Source organism: Macaca mulatta, chromosome 6, assembly GCF_049350105.2.
Source record: "Macaca mulatta isolate MMU2019108-1 chromosome 6, T2T-MMU8v2.0, whole genome shotgun sequence".
Classification (NCBI taxonomy): domain Eukaryota; kingdom Metazoa; phylum Chordata; class Mammalia; order Primates; family Cercopithecidae; genus Macaca; species Macaca mulatta.
In genome coordinates this window covers 181,826,222-181,854,210 of record NC_133411.1, presented here as the reverse complement: position 1 = coordinate 181,854,210, position 27,989 = coordinate 181,826,222, and the positions used below count along the sequence as shown (strand labels likewise).

General features: G+C 48.7%; 2 protein-coding genes across 54 annotated transcripts in view; both read right to left on the bottom strand.

Annotated features, from left to right (window-relative positions):
- Positions 1-1,040: 1,040 nt before the first annotated feature.
- The window catches only part of RPL26L1 (ribosomal protein L26 like 1), a 493,737-nt gene continuing 466,788 nt past the window's right edge, over positions 1,041-27,989 (bottom strand). For 38 of the 51 annotated variants that reach the window (XM_078003958.1, XM_078003953.1, XM_078003991.1 and 35 more), the window contains exons 2-5: positions 9,590-9,606; positions 9,017-9,193; positions 2,436-2,576; positions 1,041-1,347 (exon numbers count right to left, since the gene is read on the bottom strand). In XM_078003958.1, coding sequence (XP_077860084.1) covers positions 1,219-1,347; positions 2,436-2,576; positions 9,017-9,184 — 438 coding nt within the window. In that variant the 5' untranslated portion in view covers positions 9,185-9,193; positions 9,590-9,606 and the 3' untranslated portion in view covers positions 1,041-1,218. 51 annotated transcript variants of the gene reach the window in all.
- Positions 16,564-27,989, bottom strand: part of ERGIC1 (endoplasmic reticulum-golgi intermediate compartment 1) — a 120,585-nt gene continuing 109,159 nt past the window's right edge. For all 3 annotated transcript variants that reach the window (XM_077937449.1, XM_015141420.3, XM_015141419.3), the window contains one exon: positions 16,564-18,550. In XM_077937449.1, coding sequence (XP_077793575.1) covers positions 18,443-18,550 — 108 coding nt within the window. In that variant the 3' untranslated portion in view covers positions 16,564-18,442. The remainder of the gene's footprint in view (positions 18,551-27,989) is intronic.

Below are 27,989 nucleotides of genomic sequence, written 5' to 3'. Positions count from 1 at the left end.
GCTGCACTTTACACTGCAAAACAGGGAGAGCCCCGTGCAGCCAGGTGAAGCAGGTGATTCTCTGTGGAGTCTCCCACATTTTAAATGTTGGAAATTTTTTAAAATTATAAAATATAGGGAAAAACAGTATCTCAGTTAAATCTTTCCTGTAGGCTGCCAGTTTCTCAAGTTAGTTCCAGAGGAAAAGGGGCATTTTAGTCACATGAAAATGGCAACTGCAAAGTCAAAACTTTGGGAAGATGAGCCTGGTCAGGGAGCTGCTACATGATTTGGTTTAGTTGGCACTTGGAGAGAAAGCTGGGAAAACACAAGTCAGGAGGCCAGAGAGCAACCTGTCAGGCCTGCGATGTGACAGTGGGGCCCTGAGTGCGCCAGTGCACATTATGACTGCTACCGAGTGAAGCAAATCCCTGCATCAAGGACCAGAGCATGGTGGCTCATGCCTGTAATCCCAACACTTTGAGAGGCACCCAGGAGGATCATTTGAGCCTAGGAGTTCAAGACCAGCCTGGGCAAGATGATGAGACCTGTCTCTCTCTCCCTCTCTCTCTCTCTCTCTCTCTCTCTCTCTCTCTCTCTCTCTCTCTCTCTCTATCTATCTATCTGTATGTATTTCTATATAGATATATACATATATATTCTATTTTATATGTATATATATTTCTATATAGTATATGTATTCTATATCTATATATATTCTATGTCTATATATATATTTTTTTCAGGACTAGAGCCCTGCCCTTTCTACTCTATCGGCACAAGGGTCCAGGCAAGAGGAGGGCCATTTCACCCTATCCCTGCGATTTTGCTATTCCACACATTAAATAGGAAAAGACTGGCAAAGGGGAATTGATAGTAAGTGGAATTTATTTTATTTATTTATTTATTTATGAATAATAAATGGTCAGGATGGTCTCAGTCTCCTGACCTTGTGATCCACCCGCCTCGGCCTCCCAAAGTGCTGGGATTACAGGTGTGAGCCACTGCGCCTGGCCAGTAAGTGGAATTTATTTATAAAACAATGCAAATACTATTTGGAATTAGGAAGCATTTCCCATTTTTAATCATAAATTAATTAAAATTGCAAAAGTAGATTTACAGAGCCACAGGTAACAAAACAGGAAATGAAATATTCCAGAGACATTCTGAAAAGTTCGAAAGAAACACACACTAGCCTCAAAATCTCCGGTTAAACCATGGTTGCACAACAGGTTCTATTTATTCCTGCATTTTCTCAATAAGTTCTTCCTTATATTTGCCTTTCTCTTTTCCAACTTGTCGAGACTTGGCTTTGCGTTCAAGAATTTTTTTCCGATCCTTGTCCAGTTTTAGCCTGGTGATAACCACCTATTGGGAGTGAGAAAACAGATCTTTATTGCCACATCACCACCAGCTATTGAGCAATATAGATATCATAAGTAAGACCTCAGCCATTCAGCATTTTTTTTTTTTTTTTTGAGACAGAGTCTCGCTGTGTCGTCCAGGCTGGAGTGCAGTGGCGTGATCTCAGCTCACTGCAAGCTCCGCCTCCTGGGTTTGCACTATTTTCCTGACTCAGCCTCCTGAGTAGCTGGGACTACAGGCGCCCGCCACCATGCCCGGCCAATTTTTTTGTTATTTTTAGTAGAGACGGGGTTTCACCGTGTTAGGATGGTCTCCTGACCTCGTGATCCGCCCGCCTCGGCCTCCCAAAGTGCTGGGATTACAGGCATGAGCCACCGCACCCCGCCAGTCATTCAACTTTTAAGGAACTGAAACTCTGGAAGGAAAACAGATCCTATAACACAATATAAAATAGGAACACAAAGGAGAAGTAGCAGTTCCACTAGGTAGGCATAAGGGCTACAGGAAGATATATTCTCTCTTATCCCTCTGAATATTATACGTTGGAGGAAGTGATGCCTGGAACACTTGGAAGCCTCTTGCAACCAGCTTAGACAGCCATCAGCCGGGTGCGGTGGCTCACGCCTGTAATCCTAGCACTTTGGGAGGCCAAGGCAGGTGGATCACAAGATCAAGAGATCGAGACCATGCTGGCTAACATGGTGAAACCCCGTCTCTGCTAAAAACATAAAAATTAGCTGGGCGTGGTGGTGGGTGCCTGTAGTCCCAGCTACTCGGGAGGCTGAGGCAGGAGAATCACTTGTACCCAGGAGGTGGAGGTTGCAGTGAGCCGAGATCGTGCCACTGCATTCCAGCCTGGCGACAGAGCGAGAGTCCGTCTCAGAAAAAAAAAAAAAGACACCATCACCAAGAAAGGCAAAATAGAAAAGAGAAGAAAAATCTGGATCCTTGATGATATCACAAAGCTACTGAATCAATCAAGTCCACGTGGCCTGCCTCAGCCACCTGTGCAGGGAGTACCGAACACCAATAACGTCTAACAGTATGGACACACTCCATGGCTGCTATTGCCACTCAGTCCTTGACCATACCTTGCTCGGGTGAATGCCCACATGGACGGTTGTGCCGTTGGCCTTCTCACGCTGCACCCGCTCGATGTAGATGACGTATTTCTTTCTGTACACCTGGACTACCTTGCCAATTTGCTGACCTTTGTAGTGTCCTCGAACTACCTAAGAGAAAATACAAAAGAGAATCCCCCTCCATTTGTAATGCATGATCATAATGAGGAAGCTAACCATCAGGAACACATGGGCTAAACATATAACTTTGCACAAAAGCAGCTTAATCCTGGCAGTCAAAAATTAGCTACTTTTCTGGTATAAATCTGTGTTGTGTTATGGCTGGGTGGAGATTTTTTTACCTGAATCCCACAGAAATGTGCAATATGAGCTTTAGAGAAAAAAGGAGAATACAAAACTACATATAGAATACACTCTGAACTATATGTATACACACGTCAAGTATCCCTTATTCGAAATGCTTGAGACCAGAAGTGTTTTGGATTTAGGGTTTTTGGGATTTTGGAATATCTGCATCACTAGCTAAGCACCACAAATCTGAAAATCTGAAATCCCAAAAGCTCCAAAGACCGCTTCCTTTGACCATCACATTGACACTCAAAGTTTCAGATTTTGGAGTATTCTGAATTTGAGATACTCAACCTGTTATGTGTGTATGTGTATATATATAATATATATTACATATGTGCACATGTATGTATATACATACATACATATATGTACACACACATACATATATATACACACACACATTTCATATATATCGCATGACACAGTGGGATACAATATATATAAATATTGGTAACAGCTGCCATTAGGCAGGAAGTAGGATTATAGATGACTGTTTTTTAGATTTATATTCTTCTAAATTTCACAATTTCTACATTTATATAAATATTTTAAAGTCAGAAAAAAATTTAAAATCTCACGGACTGTTTTACTGTACTAAAAATCTACTCTATTAAAAAACCAACTAGGCCGGGCGCGGTGGCTCACGCCTGTAATCCCAGCACTTTGGGAGGCCGAGACGGGCGGATCACGAGGTCAGATCGAGACCATCCTGGCTAACACGGTGAAACCCCGTCTCTACTAAAAAATACAAAAAAAAAAAACTAGCCGGGCGAGGTGGCGGGCGCCTATAGTCCCAGCTACTCGGGAGGCTGAGGCAGGAGAATGGCGTGAACCCGGGAGGCGGAGCTTGCAGTGAGCTGAGATCCGGCCACTGCACTCCAGCCTGGGTGACAGAGCGAGACTCCGTCTCAAAAAAAAAAAAAAAAAAAAAAAAAAAAAAAAACCCAACTAGATGAGGGTTTCCTTGGAAGCAGGAGCTTATTTTATTTTATTTTATTTTTGAGACAGAGTCTCGCTCTGTCCCCCAGGCTGGACTGTAATGGCATGATCTTGGCTCACTGCAACCTCCACCTCCCAGGTTCAAGTGATTCTCCTGCCTCGGCCTCCCAAGCAGCTGGGATTATAGGCACACGCCAGCAGTCCCAGCTAACTTTTGTATTTTTAGTAGAGATGGGGTTTCACCATATTGGCCAGGCTGGTCTCGAACTCCTGACCTCAAGTGATCCACCTGCCTCGGCCTCCCAAAGTGCTGGGATTACAGGTGTGAGCCACCATGCCCAGCTGCAAGAGCTTATTAAACACCATGCACAGGGGCCGGGCTGATCGACTGGACTGGAGAGGTGAGGATGAAGAGGGAAGGATGATACTCAGAGTCTGGCTTGGGCAACCAGGTAGATGGAAATGCCTTTGCCAGATGCAGGGAACATAGGGGAAGCCCCATATTTTAGGAGGAAATAGTTTAGTTTGGAACATGCTAAATTTGAGGCATCTGGGGACATTCTAATAGAGAATTCAGACACAGCTGGAATGCCAACTGGGCCAGCAATAGAGACGTGGGAGTCATCCACAGAGAGGCAATCAGAAGCTTCATTTTGCTCAAGGAGCTGATGGTATGAGAAAAGGGCAGAATATACACATGTGAGAAAAGCCAGCATTTTGGAAGAGCTTGTGAGAAATTAATGTGGCCAGAGAGAACGGGAAACCATGTAAGTGTGGTGTTACAGCAGCCAAGAGAAGAATGCCAAATTCTGCGGGACCATCAAGTACAGACAGGGTAAGGTATTTAACAGATCTGACAACAAGGTCATCACCAGTGGCTGTGGCTGGAATGCCTTCAGTGAGCGGTGGGATGGAAGCCATTTACAGTAAGGTGATGAGTGTACCAGGTGAGAAGGTGAAGGTGAGAAAAGACAGTCCAAAGGAGCTTGGCTCTGAAGATGAGAAGGGGATAGATGTTTGAGGGGGATGGAAAGCTAAGGGAACTTTTTTTATTTTTAAAGAAGGGAAAACATGATTGTGTCTAAATACTGATGGGAAGGAACAAGTATAGAGCAAGAGGGTAAAAGAAACTACAGAGAAAAAAGGGACCAAAAAAGCTCCAAGAGAAGAATGGAGCAGCACCCAGCGGCAGATGAATTAGGCTTAGGGAGAAATAGGGATATTTCTTTTTTTGTGTTTTTGAGACAGAGACTTGCTGTGTTACCCATGCTGGAGTACAGTGGTGTGATCTTGGCTCACTGCAACCCCCGCCTTCTGGGTTCAAGTGATATCTCATTGCCTCAGCCTCCCTTGTAGCTGGGATTACAGGCATGTGCCATCATGTCCAGCTAATTTTTGTATTTTTAGTAGAGACAGAATTTCGCCATGTTGGCCAGGCTGGTCTCGAACTCCTGGCCTCAAGTGATCCACCCGTCTTGGCCTCTCAAAGTGCTGAGATTACAGGCGTGAGCCACTGCACCAGGCCTGGGATGTTTCTTTTATTGTAACAGGAGGGAAAGAAAATAAGAGGGGCGGAACTACAGGTAAATGTGTAGGTGTGGAGCCAGGATTTCTTTTTTTTTTTGAGATGGAGTCTCGCTCTGTCGCCCAGGCTGGAGTGCAGTGGCGTAATCTTGGCTCTCTGCAACCTCCACCTCCTAGGTTAAAGCGATTCCCCTGCCTCAGCCTCCTGAGTAGTTGGGATTACAGGCGTGTTCCACCACACCTGGCTAATTTTTGTATTTCTAGTAGACACGGGGTTTCACCATGTTGGCCAGGCTGGTCTTGAACTGCTGACCTCAGATGATTCACCCACCTCAACCTCCCAAAGTGTTGGGATTACAGGTGTGAGCCACTGCGCCTGGCCATGATTTTAGATTTTATAAGCACATCAGGCACCACTGGTAAGCACCTGGCTAACTCCTCACTTTTCAGGTCTTCTCTTAAATTTATTAGCTCCTCAGAGAAGCCTTTTCAGGTCCCTTAATTAATATGGTAGCATCCTTTGTATTTTCTTCACAGCAATAAACACAATTTCAAATCGTTTTATTTTTAACTGAGGCATCATTTACATATAGTAAAATGCACAGGTCAGTTTTGGCAGATATAAAACTGCCAAAGGTTTTTTTTTTTTTTTTTTTTGAGATGGAGTCTCGCTCGTCACCCAGGCTGGAATGCAGTGGCGCGATCTCAGCTCACTGCAAGCTCCACCTCCCGGGTTCATGCCATTCTCCTGCCTCAGTCTCCCAGGTAGTTGGGACTACAGGCGCCCGCCACCACGCTCGGCTAATTTTTTTTTTTTTTTTTTTTTGAGACGGAGTCTCGCTGTGTCGCCCAGGCTGGAGTGCAGTGGCCGGATCTCAGCTCACTGCAAGCTCTGCCTCCCGGGTTTTTAGGCCATTCTCCTGCCTCAGCCTCCCGAGTAGCCGGGACTACAGGCGCCCGCCACCTCGCCTGGCTAGTTTTTTGTATTTTTTAGTAGAGACGGGGTTTCACCGTGTTAGCCAGGATGGTCTCGAACTCCTGACCTCGTGATCCGCCCGTCTCGGCCTCCCAAAGTGCTGGGATTACAGGCTTGAGCCACCGCGCCCGGCCTTAATTTTTTATATTTTTAGTAGAGACGGGTTTTACCGTGTTAGCCAGGATGGTCTCAATCTCCTGACCTTGTGATCCGCTCGCCTCGGTCTCCCAAAGTGCTGGGATTACAGGCGTGAGCCACTGTGCCTGGCCGTTTTTTTTTTTTTTTCTTTTTGAGACAGAGTCTCACTCTCACCCAGGCTGGAGTGCAATGGCACAATCTTGGTTCACTGCAACTTCTGCCTCCCGGGTTCAAGCGATTCTCATGCCTCAGCCTCCCAAGTAGCTGGGATTACAGGTGTGCACCACCACACCCGGCTAATTTTTTGTATTTTTAGCAGAGATGGAGTTTCACCATGTTTCCCAGGCTGGTCTCAAACTCCTGAGCTCAGGTGATCCACCTGCCTCGGCCTCCCAAACTGCTAGGATTACAGGCATGAGCCATCATGCCCAGCCTGTCAAAGGTTTTATATAGGACCTGATTTGCAAATAATACCACTCTGTGGAAAATGGACAAAGGTAAGAGAGGGAGCTGCAATGCTGCCTTGAACTGGACTGGAAATAGGTTCAAGACTTACTTTGGAGGTAGAATCAACAAGCCTTGATGGTGGATAACAAGAGGGGGTTAAGGAGCATTGTTAAAGATAACAAAGGTTTAGGGGCATATGCAACTGGGGAGATACAAATGGCACTTACTGGAGATGTGGAAGATGGGAGGAGAGTTGGATTCTGGAGGCAGAGGGTTTAGGATCAAGAGTACTCTTGGATAAGAAGCTTGAAATGTCAATGGGCTACCTAAATAGAGATGTTCTGTAGATAGTCAGACCTATAGGTCTGTGTTGTAGGTAGTCAGATGTATAGGTTGTCTAAAGTGGTCTGGACTGGGATATAAAATTGGGAGTTGTTAGCACAGAGCAGATATTTAAAGCTCTAAGAATGGATTATTACCTATTCTCTACCTACATAGAGAACACAGAGCAGAAAGAGATGCTAGATACATCCATTGGATTCAGTCACGAAGATGTTATTGGTGATCTATGCCAAAGTAGGTTCTATAATGCAGTGGGCACAGGGAATAGACTGAAGAGTATCCAAGAGTGAATGGGAGATGAGGAAGTGGAGACAGCTCTCTTGAGGAGGTTGGTTATGAATAGAGAACAGAGTAATAGCTGGAAGGAAATATGGGGCTAGGGAAGTGAATCCAAATTTTCCAGCTCTCTCTGAAAATCCAAGAATTTAACAATGGGCCTGCATTTCCCCCAGGCACCCACGGGCTAAAGGTAGATGATTATATCTTATATGTGAGGCTTGAGCTTTCCAGTTTGCCATTTTCTTTTCAGCTCACTTCCCTTATTTAGGGAAGTGAGAGCTATCCCTACCCATCCCCTATAAGTACTTGCAATTCCCCCATTCTAGAACATGTCTGATGGGAAGGATCCAGGGCAGAGGGGGTTGAAACTGCTGAACATACCTCTGAACTACTCTTTCCACTCTTCCTGTCACACTCCCAGCTTAACTCCACATTTTTTCCTCCTTAACATATCCCCAAACCTTCAAAGAGTCCCAGTGTCTCAGATGATACACCAGGCCTCATCACCTTATGTCATTTCATTCTTTAAGACAATAGTTCTTAACTGAGTGAGGGAAGAGTTGATTTTGCCCCCCAGGGAGCATTTGGCAATATCTGGAAATATTTTTGCTTGTCACAACTGTGAACGGAGGGAATGCCACTGGCATCTAGTGGGGAGAGGCCAGGGATGCTGCTAAACATTCTACAATGCACAGGAGAGCCCCTCACCACCCCCCGACAACAATTATCCAGTCCAAGATATCAATAGCACTGAGGCTAGGAAACCCTGCTCTAAAACATGATCTCCATGAGAACACGGGCCTTGTCAATCTTGTTCTAGAACAATGTCTGGTAAGTGCTCCATAAATACTCCTTTGAGGAATGAATCCAGCCCCTGCTTATTTCACTCATGGCCAGCTCCCTTCCCCCTTCATGCATTCTAAGCTCCCATCACAGAGAACAGAAGGCTTGCACGTTCTCACATGGGCCACTCTTTTAGAAATTATGAAAGAGTGACTCGCTGCATCTTGACCATTTCTCCTGCCAAATCCAATGCTATCACATGGCCAGCTCCCACAAATCCCTGTCCATCAATCCCACTACACCCAAATACACTAGAACACTACTCTCACTGCAACACTTTCCCCTACAAAGTCTGCTTCAACAAGCCACCTTGGGCAACAACACTTGGCAAACTAGCAGCCAGAAGTTTAAATCAAAAGCATTTTTGGCGGGGCACGGTGGCTCACACCTGTAATCCCAGTGCTTTGGGAGGCTGAGGTGGGAGGATCACTTGAGGTCAAGAGTTCCGAGACCAGCCTGGGCAACATAGCAAGACCCTATGTCTACAAAACAAACAAAAAAGCAGGATTTTGCTTGGCTGACATACTGCTTTATTAAATTTTACTATAACTATTAAATAGTTAAATGCTCTAAAGCAACGCAGGCACTCTCTGGTGGCTCTGAACCCTATCTCTGGCCTAACACATCTGAAGGGTCACACTATTTGCCAGAGTCCTGAGGCACGTGAGTCTGTGACTGCTCCATGACCAAGAACACATGACGTTCTCAGGCAAAGGTGCCCGAGCGCCACTAGAGCCGGAGGGAGACGTACCTGGACCTCGTCGTCCTTGCGGATGGGCATGGAGCGGACATTGTACTTCTGCCGCAGCTCCTTGGAGAGCGGGGATGACATGATCTTCCTGCGCACGTGTGAGGGGGCATTGAAGTGACGTTTGCGGTTTTTGCTGCGGTCCGACGTCACGAAGGGATTGAACTTCATGGTGACCCTCTACAAAGGGCGGAGAGAGACGTAATGAAGGGGCGCTCAGTGGGTTACAGGGGCCTGTTCTCGACCCAAGACACTCCTCCTTATCCCCGCACAAAGGCTCTACGGGGGAGGTGACCTCTGAAAAGGCAACTAAGGGAGGAGAGAGAGATGCGAGTGGTCTATCACACAAAGTGGGACGTGTGGAGGTCGCATGCCTGACCAAAGGGGTCGTGGGGAGAGGGTGGCACAGGGACCTTGAGGCTAAGGAAGGAATACTAGGGTTAGGCAGGAATGAGTGGTCGGGAGATCACGCAAAGAGAGCTGTGGGATGACATGTGTCCCTACCACACATATGGCAGGGTCTAACAGGGCAGTGGGCTTCAGAGTCCGAGAAAACTCCAACCTCCACTCACTCACCCGGCCACCAGGGCCTCAGACCCTGAGTGCGCAGGACCGGAAATGAGTTTCCGTGCCGCGCAAGCACAGAAAGACATCGGAGCCCCATTTCCGTAAGAGCGAAGCAGAATGGCGCCCCATGCGGCTTGGGGTGGGATCGCAGTGTCTCGTTCCTAGGGTCCCCGGGAGCGCGATGCCAGTGAGAACAAGGGCCTACTTGTGTAGGGCCTGCAGTAGAGGCTTACGGGTGTTCTTTTAATAGGCACACCTGTCAGTAGTCTCTCACTACCGCAAACTCTCTTTGTCCCCGTTTTTCTCCGCGCAGGAGGCTGCAGAGGTCGTCTAGGCGTATATATTGTCTAGTGTTTTATTTATTTATTTATTTTATATTTTGAGATAGGGTTTCACTCTGTCACTCAGGCTGGGGTGCAGTGCTGCAAACACAGCTCACTGCAGCCTCAGCCTCCCGGGCTCAAGCAATCCTCCTGCCTCAGCCTCCCAAGTAGCTAGGACTACAGATGTAGGCCACCACACTTGGCTAATTTTTTATTTTTTTTGAGACAGCGTCTCACTCTGTCGCCCAGGCTGGAGTGCAGTGGTGTGATCTCGGCTCACTGAAAGCTCTGCCTCCTGGGTTCACGCCATTCTCCTGCCTCAGCCTCCCCAGCAGATGGGACTACAGGTGCCCGCCACCACACCCAGCTAATTTTTTGTATTTTTAGTAGAGACGGGGTTTCACCGTGTTAGCCAGATGGTCTCGATCTCCTGACCTTGTGATCCGCCCGCCTCGGCCTCCCAAAGTGCAGGGATTACGGGCGTGAGCCACCTCGCCCAGCTTGGCTAATTTTTTTATTTTTATTTTTTGCAGAGGTGGAGTTTCACTATGTTGCCCAGGCTGGTCTTGGACTCCTGGGTTCAAGTGATCCTCCTGCCTCAGCCTCCCAAAGTGATAAGATTACAGGCTTTAGTCACCGTGCCCCGCCTGTCCCTTGTTTTAAACATCATGAGGCTCCAAATGCCATCTGTAGAGCGGCTTCTTCAGAATCACTGAGAAGCCTGTTCAAATTACAGATTTTCAGGCTCCACCACCGTCCCACAAAACCAGACAGTGGTAGGATGGGACACATCTGAATTTAAAGCAAGCATTCTTCCCCATCCCTACCCCCCAAGATTTTGAGGTGCGCTAATGCTTGAGGATTGTTGTGAATCAAACACCTGGCTCTGCAAAACTCCCCCCTAGTTGTTTGGCTCTGTTTGGAAGAGTGGGGTTGTAGAATCAGACTGGACCCAAGTGCCTCTTCGTTTGGCAGTCCTAAGAAAGGAAGTCATTTCCCATCGGCAACCCGGGAGCAGATGCTGGCCTGACGGTGCACACACAGAAAAGGTCAGAGGTTCTCCTCAGAACAATCCTTAGGTGTCAGTCAAACCCATGCCCTGCCCCAAGGAGTTCGTTCATTCCTTCACTTACTCACTGGTTCTGTTTATTCACTCACTTCTCTATTACATATCCATTTATTGTCATTCACCTACTTATTTACTCAGACATTCATTCATTTGCTCATCAATTTATTTGGTACCCACATGGACCAGGTACAAGGCTTGATTAAAGAGATCTGGGAAGGAGTGCTCCCAAGAAGTTAAGAGCCTCACTGGTAAAGGAAAGCCATGTGAAGATAGATCTTGTGAACCCAAGATCATCAAGGAGTATCCATGATCAAGCAGGGCAGGGAAGGATTTCTGTTTTGTTTTGTTTTGTTTTTAACATGCTGTGTGGTTCAGTAAAATTAAAATAGGCACAATGACATCCTGGATGACAAGAGCTGGAGGCTCTCATTCTAACTACATGATGTAGTGGGACTGGCTGGCTTGTCTCATGCCCACCCCTGGAAACATGCGCAGGAACTCAAGCGCCTAGCACAGAGGAAGTGTCTGGTGAGTACTTTTATTTCTCGGAGGGAGTGGCTGCATGGGGAGGTGCTTGAGCCCTGACACCCAAATTGCCTGGGCCATTGGATCTCCGCCATTTCCTGGCTCTTTGGCTTTGGAGAAGATATTCAGCCTTTTGGTCACTCACTTTATTCCCATCTGAGAAAATGGGAATAACAAAGTACTTACCTCATTGGTTTGGCGTCAGGAATTTTTTTTTTTTTTTTTTTTTTTTTTTTTTTGAGACGGAGTCTAACTCTGTCATCCAGGCTGGAGTGCAGTAGTGCGATCTCGGCTCACTGCAAACTCCGCCTCCTGGATTCACGCCATTCTCCTGCCTCAGCTTCCCCAGTAGCTGGGACTACAGGTGCCCACCACCACGCCCAGCTAATTTTTTGTATTTTTTAGTAGAGACAGGGTTTCACTGTGTTAGCCAGGATGGTCTCAATCTCCTGACCTTGTGATCTGCCCACCTTGGCTTCCCAAAGTGCTGGGATTACAGGTGTGAGCCACCGCGCCCGGCCTTTTTTTTTTTTTTTTTTTTGAGCTAGAGTCTCACTCTGTCGCCCAGGCTGGAGTGCAGTGGTGCAATCTCGGCTCACTGCAACCTCCACCTCCGAGGTTCAAGTGATTCTCCTGCCTCAGCCTCCTGAGTAGCTGGGACTACAGGCGCACACCACCACACCCGGCTAATTTTTGTATTTTTAGTAGAGACAGGGTTTCACCATGTTGGTTAGGCTGGTCTTGAACTCATGACCTCAAGCAATCCACCTGCCTCAGCCTCCCAAAGTGCTGGGATTACAGGTGTGAGCCACCTGTAATCCAGCCTGGTGTCAGGATTAAATGAACCCTTAGCATAATACCTGGTACAGAGGAAGAACTTAATGAATGTTGGAATTTATTTATTTATTTATTAGATGAATAATAATAGCTCTTCTTAATGGGCTGAGCATTTACTGTCAGGCATTGTGCTGACAGGTTTACAAGCATTACCTCATTTCAGTCTGTTAACGGTATGAATCGTCCCTTTTACAGGTGGGAAAACTGAGGCTCTGAGTGAGATGGGAACAAACGATGGACATAATCTACCATTAGATGCTCAATATTGTTATTATTTATCTTGCAGCCCATAAAGATAATAATGCGATCCATATTTATTAACCTAGAAGGATGTCTGTTAAGAGAGGGCTAAGCTACAGAGTAATATGAACAGTATGATCCCATTTTGCTTATCAAAAGGCATCACTAAAATGTCATCATTAAATGATCATCTCTGAAACCAAACACCGCATGTTCTCACTCATAGGTGGGAATTGAACAATGAGATCACTTGGACACAGGAAGGGGAACATCACACACCGGGGCCTATTGTGGCGGGGGGCGGGGGGAAGGATAGCATTAGGAGATATACCTAATGTAAATAACGAGTTAATGGGTGCAGCACACCAACATGGCACATGTATACATACGTAACAAACCTACACGTTGTGCACATGTACCCTAGAACTTAAAGTATAATAATAATAAAAAAAGATCATCTCTGATTAGTGGGATTATGGGTGACTTTCGTTTTTCCCCTTTTACTTTTTTTAGTATTTTATGATTTTCCTCCAGTGGGCTTATGAGCCTGTGTTATTTGTGTAATTAAAATTACATTTTGAAGATTTAAAAAATTGTGAAGAACGCTATCCCTGCGAATGTTTTAGATTTTTTCTGCAGGTTGTTTTAAAGGAAAAACAAAACCAAAAAAAGCACCTCCTGCTCTGACCACCCCTATTTCCAGTTTTCCCTTTTGGCACAGCAAAGATGACCTTGGGACTGAGGTGGAACCATGTAATTCTTCATAATCCCAGAGTCAGGCAGACCTGAGTATGAATTCCATCCTTACTAACTGCGTGACTCACTGTGTGGCCACGCCAAGTTACGAGGTCTCTCTGTTTCCTCCTTCCTAAAAAGGAGATAACATCTATCTCGAAGGAAGATCTGGCCTGAAGAGCAGTCACTCTTGCCTGGCATGCAGAGAATGCCAAATCATATCAATGACTGGCCAGAATGAAGTGAATGACCTCATCACTCCATAACTGACAGGAAACAACTGCTGGGGCAAGAAAAAAGGGTCTCCAGTGAGTGTTCTTGTCCACACACATCCCCACTCACGTTCCTGGACTACTGCATCTAACTGCGGCAGCAGCTGATGAACCTTCTGGAATAAATGACCAGTTTCTGCCGGGTGTGGTGGCTCAGGCCTGTAATCCCAGCACTTTGGGAGGCTGAGACGGGTGGATCACGAGCTCAGGAGATCGAGACCATCCTGGCTAACACGGTGAAACCCTGTCTCTACTAAAAATACAAAAAAAATTAGCGGGGTGTGGTGGCGGGCGCCTGTAGTCCCAGCTACTTGGGAGGCTGAGGCAGGAGAATGGCGTGAATCCGGGAGGCGGAGCTTGCAGTGAGCTGAGATCGCACCACCGCACTCCAGCCTGGGCGACAGAGCAAGACACCGTCTCAAAAAACAAAACAAAACAAAACAAAACAAAAAAAAGTTTCTTAAGAAGGGATTCAGACTTCCAGTGGCCTGCCACATTGTTTCTGGCAAGAACTTAAAAATTATTTGTAACATATAGTAACAAAAACTAACCACAGGCTGGGTGACATGGCTCACGCCTGTAATCCCAGCACTTAGGGAGGCTGAGGTGGGCGGATCACCTGAGGTCAGGAGTCCGAGACCAGCCTGACCAATATGGTGAAACCTCGTTTCTCCTAAAAATACAAAAATTAGCTGGGCGTGGTGGTGCATGCCTGAAATCCTAGCTATTCAGGAGGCTGAGACAGGAGAACTGCTTGAATCTGGGAGGCGGATGTTGCCGTGAGCCGGTATCGTGCCATTGCACTCCAGCCTGGGCGACAAGAGCGAGACTCCATCTCAAAAAACAAACAAACAAAAAAGACTAACCACAGCTACTATTTATGAACCCTAGTGCCACACCCCTTTTCTTCCCAGGTTTCACCCACCCCAGCCAGTGTTGGCTGCAACACTTCAGCTTCTCTCCTCATGAAGCGCGTCTCCAGAGACACCTCTTCTGCAACACCTTCCCACGGAAGCCATTTCTGCCTGGACCACGACAGCTCCCAACCTATCACACACCCCTGTAGGGTTTTGCTCTGTAATCCTGATTTAGAAAGCCTCTTATGTGAAACCCCTGTAATCCACGTCTGGTTAGACAATTGGAAAAGTTCGTTGAAAGGAGAAATTTAAAAAATGGCATCCATCCCTTAAATGTTGTATGCCAACGTAAAACACATTCGACAATGACCCTGGGCTAAGGCTTTACCACTGAGAAACCTGTATCGGTGTTCACCTTCACTTTCCCTACATAAACCAACCAGAAAGCTTCAGTTGTTCCTTTCCCTGTCTCTCTCCCTCTCCACAGCCCCCTTCCCTCTCCCTCCCTCCCTTTCTTTTTTGAGACAGAGTCTCACTCTGTCACCCAGGCTGGAGTGCAATGGTTAGATCTTGGTTCACTGCAGCCTCCACCACTCCCCCGCTTCCCCCGCCGCAGCCTCCCGGGTAGCTGGGACTACAGGCGTGTGCCACCACGCCCACTACTTTTTGTATTTTTTTAGAGATGGGGTTTCATCATGTTGCCCAGGCTGGTCTCAAACTCCTGGGCTCAAGCAGTCCTCTCACCTCAGCCTCTCAAAGTGCTGGGATTATAGGCGTGAACCACCGCACCTGGTCTTCCAAATCTTTTACAGTAGTCTTGTTCACTTCTAATTCAGTGACATTTTGAGGGAGGAGGGGTAACAACTCACCTTAATCAAGTCTCTCTAAAGCATTCAACTTAGTTTCACTAGGTTCATTTCTCACAGTTCACTGGTTTAACTAATAGTCCCCCAAATCACATCCTACCAGTATAAAAGCACAACTGGTATGAACAGGTTTGGGAACACACATAAGTCAAGTATCAGTATGTAAGAGCGAGAGCATGGGGAGAGTTAGTGAAGAGTTTCTCGCAGACTGATTCCCTCTCACATTCATCTCTGGTGTGTTCATCCGCGTTAGTGCTGTTCCGATGAAAGTCTTGTAGGACTGGGCAGTAAGATGGGAAAGATCCATGGAAGTCCATTGCTCATAGCTGATGATGATCTCTCACTGCTGAGCTTAGGGTTGAAGAAGGAGCGCCAGGTCCTTTGAAATCAAGAATTTACGAATCCCTTTCATTTATGGAGCCCTTAGCTCAGAGCTCTAAAGAAGAAGGTTACTCTTGTTCTCAAGAAGACTATATCCTATTTGGGAATGCTCGTAATGGTACAATCACCATTTTTGAAAACTTACTGTGTACCAGCAATAAACACTCTTCTACACACACAATCTCATTCTGATATTTCTGTGCACATATTAGAGATTCTATTTCTGAAACAGCCCTATGTGGTAGCTTTATTACTATCCTCGTTTTCACCCAACAAATCTGAGGCACTGAGAGGTTAAGGACCTGGACTGAGGCTGCATAGCTAGAAGGTGGTAGACCCAGGAACATTCTGGAGGGCTCAATAAAGGGAGGGCTTCATCTAAGGGGCTTGACTTTCTTTCTTCTTTTCTTTCTTTCTTTCTTTCTTTCTTTTTTTTTTTTTTTTTTGAGATGGAGTCTCACTCTGTTCCCCAGGCTAGAGTGCAATGGTGTGATCTCAGCTCACTGCAACCTCCGCCTCCCAGGTTCAAGCGATTCTCCTTGCTTCAGCCTCCCCAGTAGCTGGGATTATAGGTGCCTGCCACCACGCCCAGCTAATTTTTGTATTTTTAGTAGAGATGGGGTTTCGCCATGTTGGCCAGGCTGGTTTCGAACTCCTGACCTCAGGTGATCCACCCGCCTCGGCCTCCCAAAGTGTTGGGATTACAGGCGTGAGTCACCGTGCCTGGCCAGAGGGTGTTTGACTTTCTGATCATCCTCACAGATCTCCTTTTCAACTCTTCTATCTTCTCTCCTCTAGAAGTGAATTCCATTCTGGCTGTGATTCCAGCCTCTGGGTTACCCAGCCCCAATCAAGGTAGACAGAATCACACCATAATATTTCTGAAAATCAGCCTTTTAATCTAGTTGAACCCAATGAGTGGTGAAAGAACTAAAACATTTTTTCCCCTTGAGATTTTGATTATAAGAATAACAGGTCAGAGGTGTCTCTTCCATAGGAAACTGACATCCCCTATGTCCTCTGAGTTTTTTTTTTTTTTCAAAAAAATGCATAAAAGTAGAATTTCAACTCATGTGCATGCCACACATTTCCATCCCCACCCCACCCTGCCCCACCCTCTACAGGCACACATATTCACACACCAAAGGGACTCCTTTCTGTAACTGAGGAACAGAATGTAAAAAAAGAAATCCATCCAAGTGGCCACAGATACCAGAAATAGCCAAATGCATTTACACTCACAACATCAGTCAACTCATATGCACAAGGAGAAGCTTCTCCAATTGGAGCTTAGAGCCAAAAATTACAAATGGCAGAGACTTGAGCTATCCATAAGATAATTTTAAAAATCCTTCCACTGGACACTCCCCTTCATTACAAAAGTATGCAAACAATCTTGCTATAAATGGAAAACAGGCGTATGGCTCTCTCCCTGGGATATGAGGGCATAGCTAAAATTCCCTGGGTGGAATTAATGCCTGGACCATTGCCCCTCCCTTTCAGGACAAAAGGGAAAGGATGAAGAGGAGCAGCAGGGTAGGGACCCACCTCAGGAGCAGGTGGGGCACCCTGGAGCTGCCCCAGGGGCTGGAAATGTGTTGGCATGTGACCAGCTGATGGGGGAGCACAGTGGCAAGTGGGCCAAGACTGGGTTGTAGAGAGACCCAAGTGCTCTGCCCCCATAGGGAGTCCAGAAGGTAGAGGTCCACGGACAGGACAGGGCTGGCCTGCTTTGTTCCTCCACCTAAGGCCTTGGGACTGATGGCGTCCGTCTGAGAGAGGCTGCACAATGATTTTAGGGTTGCAGGAAGGATGCTTCCCATCTGGACATAAGTGCACTAACCATGTCTATCTGGATCTCAAAAGATGACTTCCCCTTCACACAACCCCCACTCCCTACCACTGCAGATTCCAGCAGAGCGGTGGGAGGTCTTGGCAGTGGGAACCAGCCCCTTCACCAAGAAATGCTGTTGCCACACAGCACACAGGCTGAGGCACATTGGTGGGGGGTTCAGAGGAACAAGGAGAAGAGAGGAAGAGGAATCTGTGACCCGCCTTGTGACTGGTGGGCAGATTCAAGTCTCTACCGCTGCTGCTGAGCAACTGGGCATCTGCGTCTTAGAAGAACAAGCCAGGGGTGGGGGTAAAGGCTTGAGGCCTGGGCTCTAGGTTGGGCAGGAAGGGATGGGGCAGAAGTCAGGGTTCCATCTATAGTGACAAATTGTAGGGGTTTGCTGGGGAAGTACCATCTTTCGTGGAAGGTGCCGGGTGTATAAAGGAGTAGCTTGGTCCCAAAGCTGACAGCCCAGGTCTGGTGCCTCTGGGGCAGGTTGGCTGCCCAGGGGAGAAACCAAATCATTAGTGTGTCCACACAGTGGGGGCCACGAGATTGTCGAAGCCTGGCTGCGAGCTGATCAATATGCGTTCTGGGATATTCCCCTAAGAGGGAAGAGACTGCAGCTCTCCTAGGAGGGGTCCCCAAGATCCCTGGACTCCCCACCCCTTGCCTGACTCTACTCTTGGGGCTCCCCAGGGAAAGGGGAACTGCAACTTCGGGCAGTGTAATTTGTCTAAAATGAAACACGGGGAAAAGAGGTAGCTGCGAAACATCGAGCCATCCTCTACTTTCCCCCCACCTCCCACACACACTTTGGGACACAGCCAGATTTGAGGCCAGATTGAGGGCCAAAGGAGACAGGGCGTTGGAGGCAAGGCTGGCGATGCCCAGAGTCCTCGGCTGTTAGGCTGGGTGCGGCGTCAATGCATCTTGCCCAGTTGGATCTTCTTCCAGGCCTCGGAGGCTGTGAAGATGCATGAGTCCAGAATGCCGGCGACGGTGAAGGTCCCACCAATGATGGCACAGATCTGCAAGAGGGCAGGGGTGGGGTGGGAGTGTCAGAGGTCAGTGCTGGAGGATGCACCAGGCCAGACCCCTCCCACACCATGAGATGATGGGCTCTGCAAGGTAGACATTGCCCCGTTAAGCCCATAATGCCCATTACATAGTCACCAAGAGCCTGGCACATACTTAGGGCTCAAAGGAAACCAGTTGTTGGATGGTGGATTTAATAATAATAAAATAATTATCACCATTATGAGCTCCTTTAATTCCCATGTTCACCCTCTGAATGAGGAAGGCAGTTATTAGACCCATTTCACAGGTGAGGAAACCGAGGTTTATCAGGTAACTTGCCTAAGTTCACCACATAAGTAGCAGATGCAACTTGAACACAGGTACGTCTTAACCCTGGAGCCTGTGGTCTTAACCTCAACTCTGGATTTATCACATATTTACAATCCCATTTGCAGATGAAGGAAATGGAGGTTCTGAGAGGCAGTCCCAGGGGCCCAAGGTCACACAGCCAAGAAGTGGCATCCTGGGATTTGATGGGTAGTAAGCAAATTATCATATGAATAAATGCAAAATTATAACCAAGGCAAGTGCTACAAAGAAGAGAGAGGCTTTTGGTGCTACCAGAAAGCTTCTATTAGGGCAAGGTTTCTAATGGCACCATTGACATTTGGGGCCAGAGAATTTTTTGCCACAGGGACTGCCCTTTGCAGTGAAGAATTTTAGCATCCCTGGCCTCTACTCAGGAGATGCCGGTCATCCCCCCTCCCCCACGCTGTGACAACCACAATGTCTCCAAACATTGCCAAATGTCCCCAGAGGTCAAAATTGCCGCTGGTTGAGAACAGCGGTAGCAGGGAGATAATGAATGTCACCTGTCACATCTGTACTTCATAACTGTCTGCCACATCATAATATACTAACCACCAGAAAATACACAATACTTACACAGCACCTTCCCAGTGAATCCCCAGCTCAACCCTAGGCGGTAGGTACTATTCTTAGACCTATTTCACAGCCAGGGAAACTGAGGCACAGAGACCCTGAATCCCTTGTCCAATGCCACGGCAAGTGGCTGAATAGGGGTTCAAAACTTTGGAGTCTTTGCTCTTTTGTTTTTTTTTTTTTTTTTGAGACGGAGTCTTGCTCTGTCCCCCAGGCTGGAGTGCAGTGGCCGGATCTCAGCTCACTGCAAGCTCCACCTCCCGGGTTCCCGCCATTCTCCTGCCTTAGCCTCCCGAGTAGCTGGGACTACAGGCGCCCGCCACCGCTCCCGGCTAATTTTTGTATTTTTTTAGTAGAGACGGGGTTTCACGTGTTAGCCAGGATGGTCTCGATCTCCTGACCTCGTGATCCACCCACCTCGGCCTCCCAAAGTGCTGGGATTACAGGCTTGAGCCACCGTGCCCGGCCTGGAGTCTTTGCTCTTAATGTGACACCCTGCTGCTTCTCAGGCGCAAAACACCCACCTAATTGAATCACAAAGCTTTGCAGTGGTCAGGACACCATTTGGGACTAATGGAACTAATGTTATGTTTTACTCAAAATGTTATGGCCTACAAATTGCTTTCTGATGACTTCAGAGAATCAAAGCATGGACGATGGAAGACAACTGAAGTTCATAGAAGGTTTGCAAGGAAACTTACTGATTTGTAGGGACAAGATCTCACTCTGTCACCCAGGCTGCAGTGTAGTATGTGATCGTAGCTCACCGAAGACCCCAACTCCCAGGCTCAAGTGCTTCTCCTGCCTCAGCCTCCGGGGTAGCCAGGATCACAGGTGGTACCACCATGCCTGGCTAGTTTTTTTAATTTTTAATTTGTAGAGGTGAGGTCTCGCTATGTCGCCCAGGCTGGTCTCCAACTCCTGGGCTCAAGTGATCCACCTGTCTCAGCCCCCTAAAGTGCTGGGATTACAGGCATGAACCACTGCTCCATGCCTTGCAAGAAAACTTTAAACATATTTTCCTCTTCGGCATCTACTTTATGTCATTCATAAGAACCAACACCTCCTATCCTAGCAGCGGCCATAGGTCTCGGAGGAACAGAGTCCTACAGCCCACAAGGGAGATGGCTCTTCACCGAGTACCCATGGGGTACAGAGAGGGAAATAACCTGTCCGAGGTCACACAGTACATGTGGCACTCGCTCTTCCCCCCATGCCACATTTAAGGGGCATTTAAATGACCACAGGACTCAGAAGAAATAATCAGTCGTGTGGCCCCAGAGGCCATTAGTGGCCCCAGAGGCACCACAGGTGGACGGCCAGCCACTGACCCGCAACCTCTGGGGAACTCTGGGAGCCAAGAACACCTTAATAGATGAAGTGGTGCCCAGTGGTGGGAGGCCAGGAGACCCAGCAAAGGCGAGAGGGAAGTGCGAATCAAACCAGTGTTTATTTTTTAAAATGATATTTCCATGAGATGAGCTAAGCGGAGGCCTGTGAGGCCCAGGACGGACAGACCAGGTCTGTATGGATGGGTGGCAGGAAGCAGCTGGTCCTCCAGTAATAACAGCCCAGGAAACTGGAGCGGCCCCCCAGGGAGTGGAGAGGACCGGGGGGCGCTGGAGGGATTATGGTGAAGTGTTTTAAGTGGGCACGGCCCCTCCCTGCCGGCCTTAGAGCATGACGCAGGGGTACTTTTCAGGGAAGATGACGGCAGGGGAGCTGGTTTATTTCGGTAGAGTGGATCAGATGATGGGAGATTTTATACCACAAAACGCTTTTAGAGCTTGGATCAGAAGATAGGAAAATGTGACTTACGAGCAATGAAGCAAAAAATAAAAAATAACCACACACACACACACACACATCTGTATTCATCTACACACAATTTGGAATCCGAATGCTTATGACTCACAGACACCTGGCACTCAGTCTCAACTCTCCTTTCATGGGGCTGGCCCACACCAGAGGGAGACAATGTGTGTATTGAGGTACACAGGAAAGCACATCGCCTGAGGGGAAACTGAGGCCCTGGGGCATGGAAACTGCTATGCAACTGGCTCAGTCACAGGGTGAGTGACTGCAAGCCTGAAGGCTAAGGGGGAACCCTGAGGCAGACTCCCTCTGAGTATCTACTGATACTGGTCAGTGTGCCCCCATCACCCCGCATCTGTTGAAGGGGCTGGTCACTGTTCACTTGAGGAGGTGAAGGGAGGGGAAATCCTGACACATTCTGCGGGGCTTTCCTCAAAGCTGAGAGAACTCAGCCAGCACAGTGGCTCATGCCTGTAATCTCAGCACTTTGGGAGATGGAAAGATGGCTTGAGTCCAGGAGCTTGAGCCCAGCCTGGGCAAAACAGTGAGATCCCCATCTCTACAAAAAATAAAAACAAATTGGCCAGGTATGGTGGCTGTGGTCCCAGCTACTCTGGAGGCTGAGGCCTGAGGATCATTTGAGCCCAGGTCAAGCCTGCTGTGAGCTATGACTGCACCACTGCACTCCAGCCTAGGTGACAGAGCAAGATCATGTCTTTTTTCTTTTTGAGATTGAGTCTCACTCTTGTCACCCAGATTGGAGGTGATCTTGGCTGACTGCAACCTCTGCTCCAGAGTTCAAGAGATACTCCTGCCTCAGCCTCCCAAGTAGCTGGGATTACAGGTGCCCATCACCATGCCCAGCTAATTTTTGCATTTTTAGTAGAGATGGGGTTTCACCATGTTGGCCAGGATAGTCTCAAATCCCTGACTTCAACTGATCTGCCCGCCTTGGCCTCCCAAAGTGCTGGGATTACAGGTGTCAGCCACCATGCCTGGTCCCGTGACTTAAAACAAACAAACAAAAAATGCTGAGAGAACTCTAGCGGCCAGGCCCACATTGCCACGGCCCTGCTTTCATTATTTTCTCTCTCATCCCTCAGGCCTCCCCAGCACACTGGCAGTCAGTAGGAGGTGACTGGCATGAGGTGACGTAGTCACAGGAGGGGGTTCTGGCCCTCCCAGGAGTGGCACTTCCTGGATTCCGACATGGAAAGATTCAGAAATGTCCAGCGCCAGGGCGTTCCCACACCTGAACCCGCTCAGGGAAGTGGCTGGTCATGGCTGTCCCTGTCTTAGAAGGTCACCATGCCTGCTGGAACATGGGGAGATGCAGCCACGAGGCTGTGCCAGGTGGTGTGTCTGCCTTGGAATTCAGGCCCTACATGGGCGGCGGCAAGATGACAGGCTTTGCCATTGAGGATTCCTGGGATGATGTGGGAACAATGGGATCTAACAGCAGATATTCTGAAGCTGGAGGAGATGCTGGCGGGATCTCAGGAACTCATGAAGGGGAGGGCAGGGGTGCCACTGGCAGGAGGGAAGACAGTGATTGGCATGTCCCTGGGCTGTGGGGACGGGGCCTGGGAGGAACACTAATGAATTAAAATGAAAACAAAGCAAACTGCAGTCCTGACACTTAGTTCCCACAGCCTGTTGTTGTTCACACAGAGAAACGAGGCCTCTCCAGGGGAGCCCAGGGCAAAGCTGGGGCTGGGAGGTGTGTACCTCCCTGTTGGACATGGTGAGGGTGGCGCGAGGTGAGGGTTGGGGAGTCCACCCGGCTTTCCTGTCGTGGCAGCAGAGAGCACCCAGCCTTTGGAGGCTGCATCGTGGCATCACTTGCTAATTCTAGCCGTGGGAAAGCCTGTATGGGCCTCAGTTTCTTCATCTATAAAACAGGAAAGCCAGCTGGGTGCAGTGGCTCATGCCTGCAATCCCAGCACTTTGGGAGACCAAGGTAGGAGGATCATGTGAACTCAGGAGATTGCGACCAGCCTGGTCACATGGTGAAACCTGTTTCTACCAAAAACACAAAAATTAGCTGGGCATGGTGGCAGGCGCCTGTAATCCCAGCTACTCAGGAAGCTGATGTATGAGAATTGCTTGAACCCGGGAAGTGGAGGTTGCAGTGAGTCGAGATTCAGCCACTGCACTCCGGCCGAGATGACAGAGCAAGACTGTTGCCAAAATAAATAAATACATAAATAAAAACAAAAATAAAACGGGAAAACCCCTGCTGCTCTGCTGAAAACACACCTGGGGCACCTCGCACTTAGATGTTCAGTAAACGAAACCTGATCTGATCTTTCAGTTCACTGGAAGGCTCTAACCTTGTGGTTAAGATATGGAATTTTCTAAACCCGAGACCCACTCAACCAGAAAAATCAGTAAAATACTACTTATTCCCCAGAGCACGCCTTTGGGTCTCAACTTCCGTTCTCTCTCTGGCACTTTTAGCAGAGGGCAGGATGAGTCATACAAGAACAGGACAGCAAGAGTGTCCCAGGCACCACGGGCAGATTCTTTGTGGCTACCGGGGGCCCACACACTCTAAGGGCCCTCTGAAGTTGCCCAGCAACCCATTCAACAGATCGGGTAGCTGAGGCCTAGACAGGGTGTCCTCAGGTGAGTGCCAAGATGTATTTGTGATGAAGAACATCCCTGTGGGGCAAAGCACCTTAGGCCAGAAGTGGGTTCCATCCTCTGGCCAGTGAGGGAGCTCCCTAAATCTCACCACCTCAAGTCTATCGGGAAAACTCTCATTTTCCTGAATGCCCAAGGGAGAGAAGATAGCAGACACAACGGACCACATGGGAGGTGCACAAGACGCGTTTGTTGAATAAGTAAAGGAGTGAGTGAAAGAATGAGGAGCAGATGGGAGGGTTCCAGAGTGAGGGAATGAATGACCTGCTGAGGAAAGGGACAGAGTTCCACACCCAAGGCAGGGGCAAAGGTGACTTGCTCAGGGGAGTCAGTCGGGGGCGTGGGGAAGGCAGTGCTGATGAAAAGGTGGGCCTGGAGGGGGAGACCCCGGACGGGGCAGGCAGGAGGTGCCCCTCTCCACTAAGTCGCTGCGCCTGGAGACCCTGCACCTGGAAAGCGATGCCATGGAGGGCCTGGGCTTTGGAGGCTGGCAGAACTGGCTTGGACCCCTCCCATCCATGTGTTCTTGTGCCACCCTAGCTCCCGGTGCCTGTTTTGTGGCTTTTTAAAATGGGAAGACTGGCCGGCCATGGTGGTTCGTGCCTGTAACCCCAGCACTTCGGGAGGCCGAGGCGGGTGGATCACCTGAGGTTGGGAGTTCGAGACCAGCCTGGCCAACATGGTGAAACCCTGTCTCTACTAAAAGTACAAAACTTAGCCGAGCATGGTGGCAGGTGCCTGTAATCCTAGCTACTCAGGAGGCTTAAACTCGGGAGGTGGAGGTTGCAGTGAGCCGAGATCACGCCACTGCACTCCAGCCTGGGCAATAAGAGTGAAACTCTGTCTCAAAAAAAAAAAAAAAAAAAAAAAAAAAAAAAAAGGGAAGGCTTAAACCCTAGGACTGTGGTGGCATTGACTGAGAGTGGCTTGGTCCCTTGCCGCTGCCATGCTCTTGTATCTCCCAACCCGGCCTCAAGGCTTGGGGACAACCTGGGGTGGGGTCTTCCCTGTAGGGGATGAGGAAGCAGGGCCGCTGAGCCAGGAAGGGCCACCTCGGCCAGTGCACGCACCACTGCTCTGGGCAGCAGCCACAGCTCCAGAAACAGAAACAAGGCCAGTTCAATACCTGGGCCCCAGTGAGTCTGAGGGCAGTGCAGGAAGTGGCATTCATCAGACGTCATCCGATAATGCCCCTCTGTGCCCACCAGCAACTTCCTCCCAGGGGCCCTCAGCTTCTTGGCCTCCCACTGTGACTAGAATGAAGTCAGCTTGTCTACCTTTAAAAGAGGTGCGTGTGTGTTTCCCTTACATTTTCATTATGGTTCTTAATTCCTTATGGGAAGGATGTGTTAGCCACACTGGAGGGGGAGCTAAATGCCTGTTTTTCCACCAGCACAAACGCCTTCCCAGTGCATTAGTACTCCCCTCCCCATCACTCTCCCATAGCGTGCAGTGGAGAAGCACCACACACACCGCCGTGGGAGGTGAGATTGTGGGCTTTGGATTAGACATTCCTGGGGTCCAATCCCAGCTCTGTGGCCCTGGCCGGGAAAGCCAGTTTACCTCTCTGAGCCTCAGTTTCCCCCATCTGTAGAATGGGGCCCACTGCAGGGACTGAGATGACACTGTCCAGCTGCCTGCTGCACCCTAAGCGCCCAGGAACTGTTCAGTCACTTTCCTTGTTCAGTCAGCACTGCTTTAAAAGCGTGTGGAGGAAGCGCGGCATGAGGAAATAAATAATGAATTGGAGTCTCATCAGGCTCCAGCAGCGGCAGACAGGCTGGAGCCAGGGATGAGAACGCCAAAGTCGCGGAGGAGGCAGAGGCTGGGGGTGTAGTCGTGGAAGGGAAGTGGTTGACTGGGCCCTGGAAAGGCTGGGAATGGGGGAGGAGAGGGTGTGGTATCAGGCCTTCCAAAGCTCCGGGGGCCTCGGGAGAGTAAAGGCCTCCCCCTGACATGTTCACAATTCCTATGGGCTGCAAAATACCCACCCACCCCACCTCGAAAGAACCTCACTTTGGTTGAGCACCTATTATGTGCTGGGTCTGAGATGGCACCTTCTCCTCTTTTCTCATTCAATCCTTGCCACTGCTAGGTGACCCTCATTTCACAGACAAGGACACAGAAGGTCAGAGAGGGAATGACTTGTCCACAGTCACAGGGCTACCGAGTAAGCAAGGATCACTATTGGGAGGCTGCCAAGGGCCTGCTTTTTCTCTTAGCCCACCTTGCCCCATTCCCAGCCAGAAGACTCTTCCTAGCCCCTCTCTTCACGTACAGATAGCTTCCATGCAGGGAATCTGTCTTCTCAATTCTGTCAAGGTTTACGTACCAAATTTCCTGACGTAAGGGATCCCCGTCAGCAAGGGCTGTGAAGTAAGAAGCTGTGCATCTATAAAAACCAGCCTGGTGTGCAAAATGGAGCCCACTCGGTCTCATGTTCCTCTTCCGCCTCCGAACCTGCTCTGGGAGCGCGCACGCCAGGAGGCCCTGTCTGTGTGCAGACCCAGTTTGGAGCAATCTGTTTCTGGAACACAACCTTCTTGAAGATCTAGTTCAGCTTGGAATACCACGGAAGGATCTGAACTGAAGCGTTTCGCACATTTCCAGACCTGAATCACCAAGCTCCTAATATGGGTTCTGTTCTGTCCCTTGGAGAACAGAAATCGTCTTGGTGGGGGGTGTACCAAGGCGTACAACTCTCCTTCTATTTGCTCACTGTTTGACACCTATTTATTCCCACATTGACGCACTGGATCTAGAGATCAGCGATGACTAAACCTGGCTTTGTTGGAGCTCATGGTCCAAGGAAGGGCGACACCGAGGGAACTCTGAGCAGGGTAGTGGGGGCAGAGGGCAGAGAACCGAGGCTGCATATGGGAGCTCTGAAGGCTGTCCTGCCACTCCAGGGCCAAGACGGTCATTTTTTTTTTTTTTTTTTTTTTTTTTTGAGACGGAGTCTCACGCTGTTGCCCAGGCTGGAGTGCAGTGGCGCGATCTCGGCTCACTGCAAGCTCCGCCTCCCGGGTTCCCGCCATTCTCCTGGCTCAGCCTCCTGAGTAGCTGGGACTACAGGCGCCCGCCACCGCGCCCGGCTAATTTTTTGTATTTTTAGTAGAGACGGGGTTTCACTGTGGTCTCGATCTCCTGACCTTGTGATCCGCCCGCCTCGGCCTCCCAAAGTGCTGGGATTACAGGCTTGAGCCACCGCGCCCGGCCAAGACGGTCATTTTTCCAACTCACATCATCTTAGTGGGTAGAACCTTCTCAGTTTGAAGTTTGTCTCTTGTCAATTCTTCTTTTTTTTTTTTTTTTTGAGATGGAGTCTTGCTCTGTCACCCACGCTGGAGTGCAATGGCACGATCTCAGCTCACTGCAACCTCCGTCTCCCTGGTTCAAGCGATTCTCCTGCCTCAGCCTCCCAGGTAGCTGGGATTACAGGTGCGTACCACCATGCTTGGCTAATTTTTGTATTTTTAGCAGAGACAGGGTTTCACCATGTTAGTTAGGTTGGTCTTGAACTCCCGACCTCATGATCCACCCTCCTCGGCCTTCCAAAGTGCTGGAATTATAGGCGTAAGCCACCGAGCCCAGCCTTGTCAATTCTTCTTAACGCCCACTGCCCTCTTTCCTGCCCCAGCCCTTGCTGCCTTAGTTTCTGGCAAATGTTTGCAGAAGCCTAAACAGATGAACAAAAGGTATCAGATATGGGGAGGAAAACGTGCAAACTATCAGCCAATCTGCCTCAGATGGATGATGGCTTTTTTAATGGTTTGTATGTGTGAAGCTGTGATTTCACCTTGCATATTCACAATAAAATAAAACTTTGTTTCCTGCTCTAATATTTCTTCCTGATTCCCAGGATGAAAGTCACTGTATCAAATGATCCTGGGGTCTGTCCTACCAGGAGTTCTATGACTTCTGGGGGCTTTGTTGCTGCAACACCCCTGACAGCCCTTGTTTTGGAAGACAGAGGCTCCTGAGACAGTGCTGGGGGTAGGGGATGTTGCAGAGGCAGGCACTGGGGTCACGTTCGAGCCTTGCCAT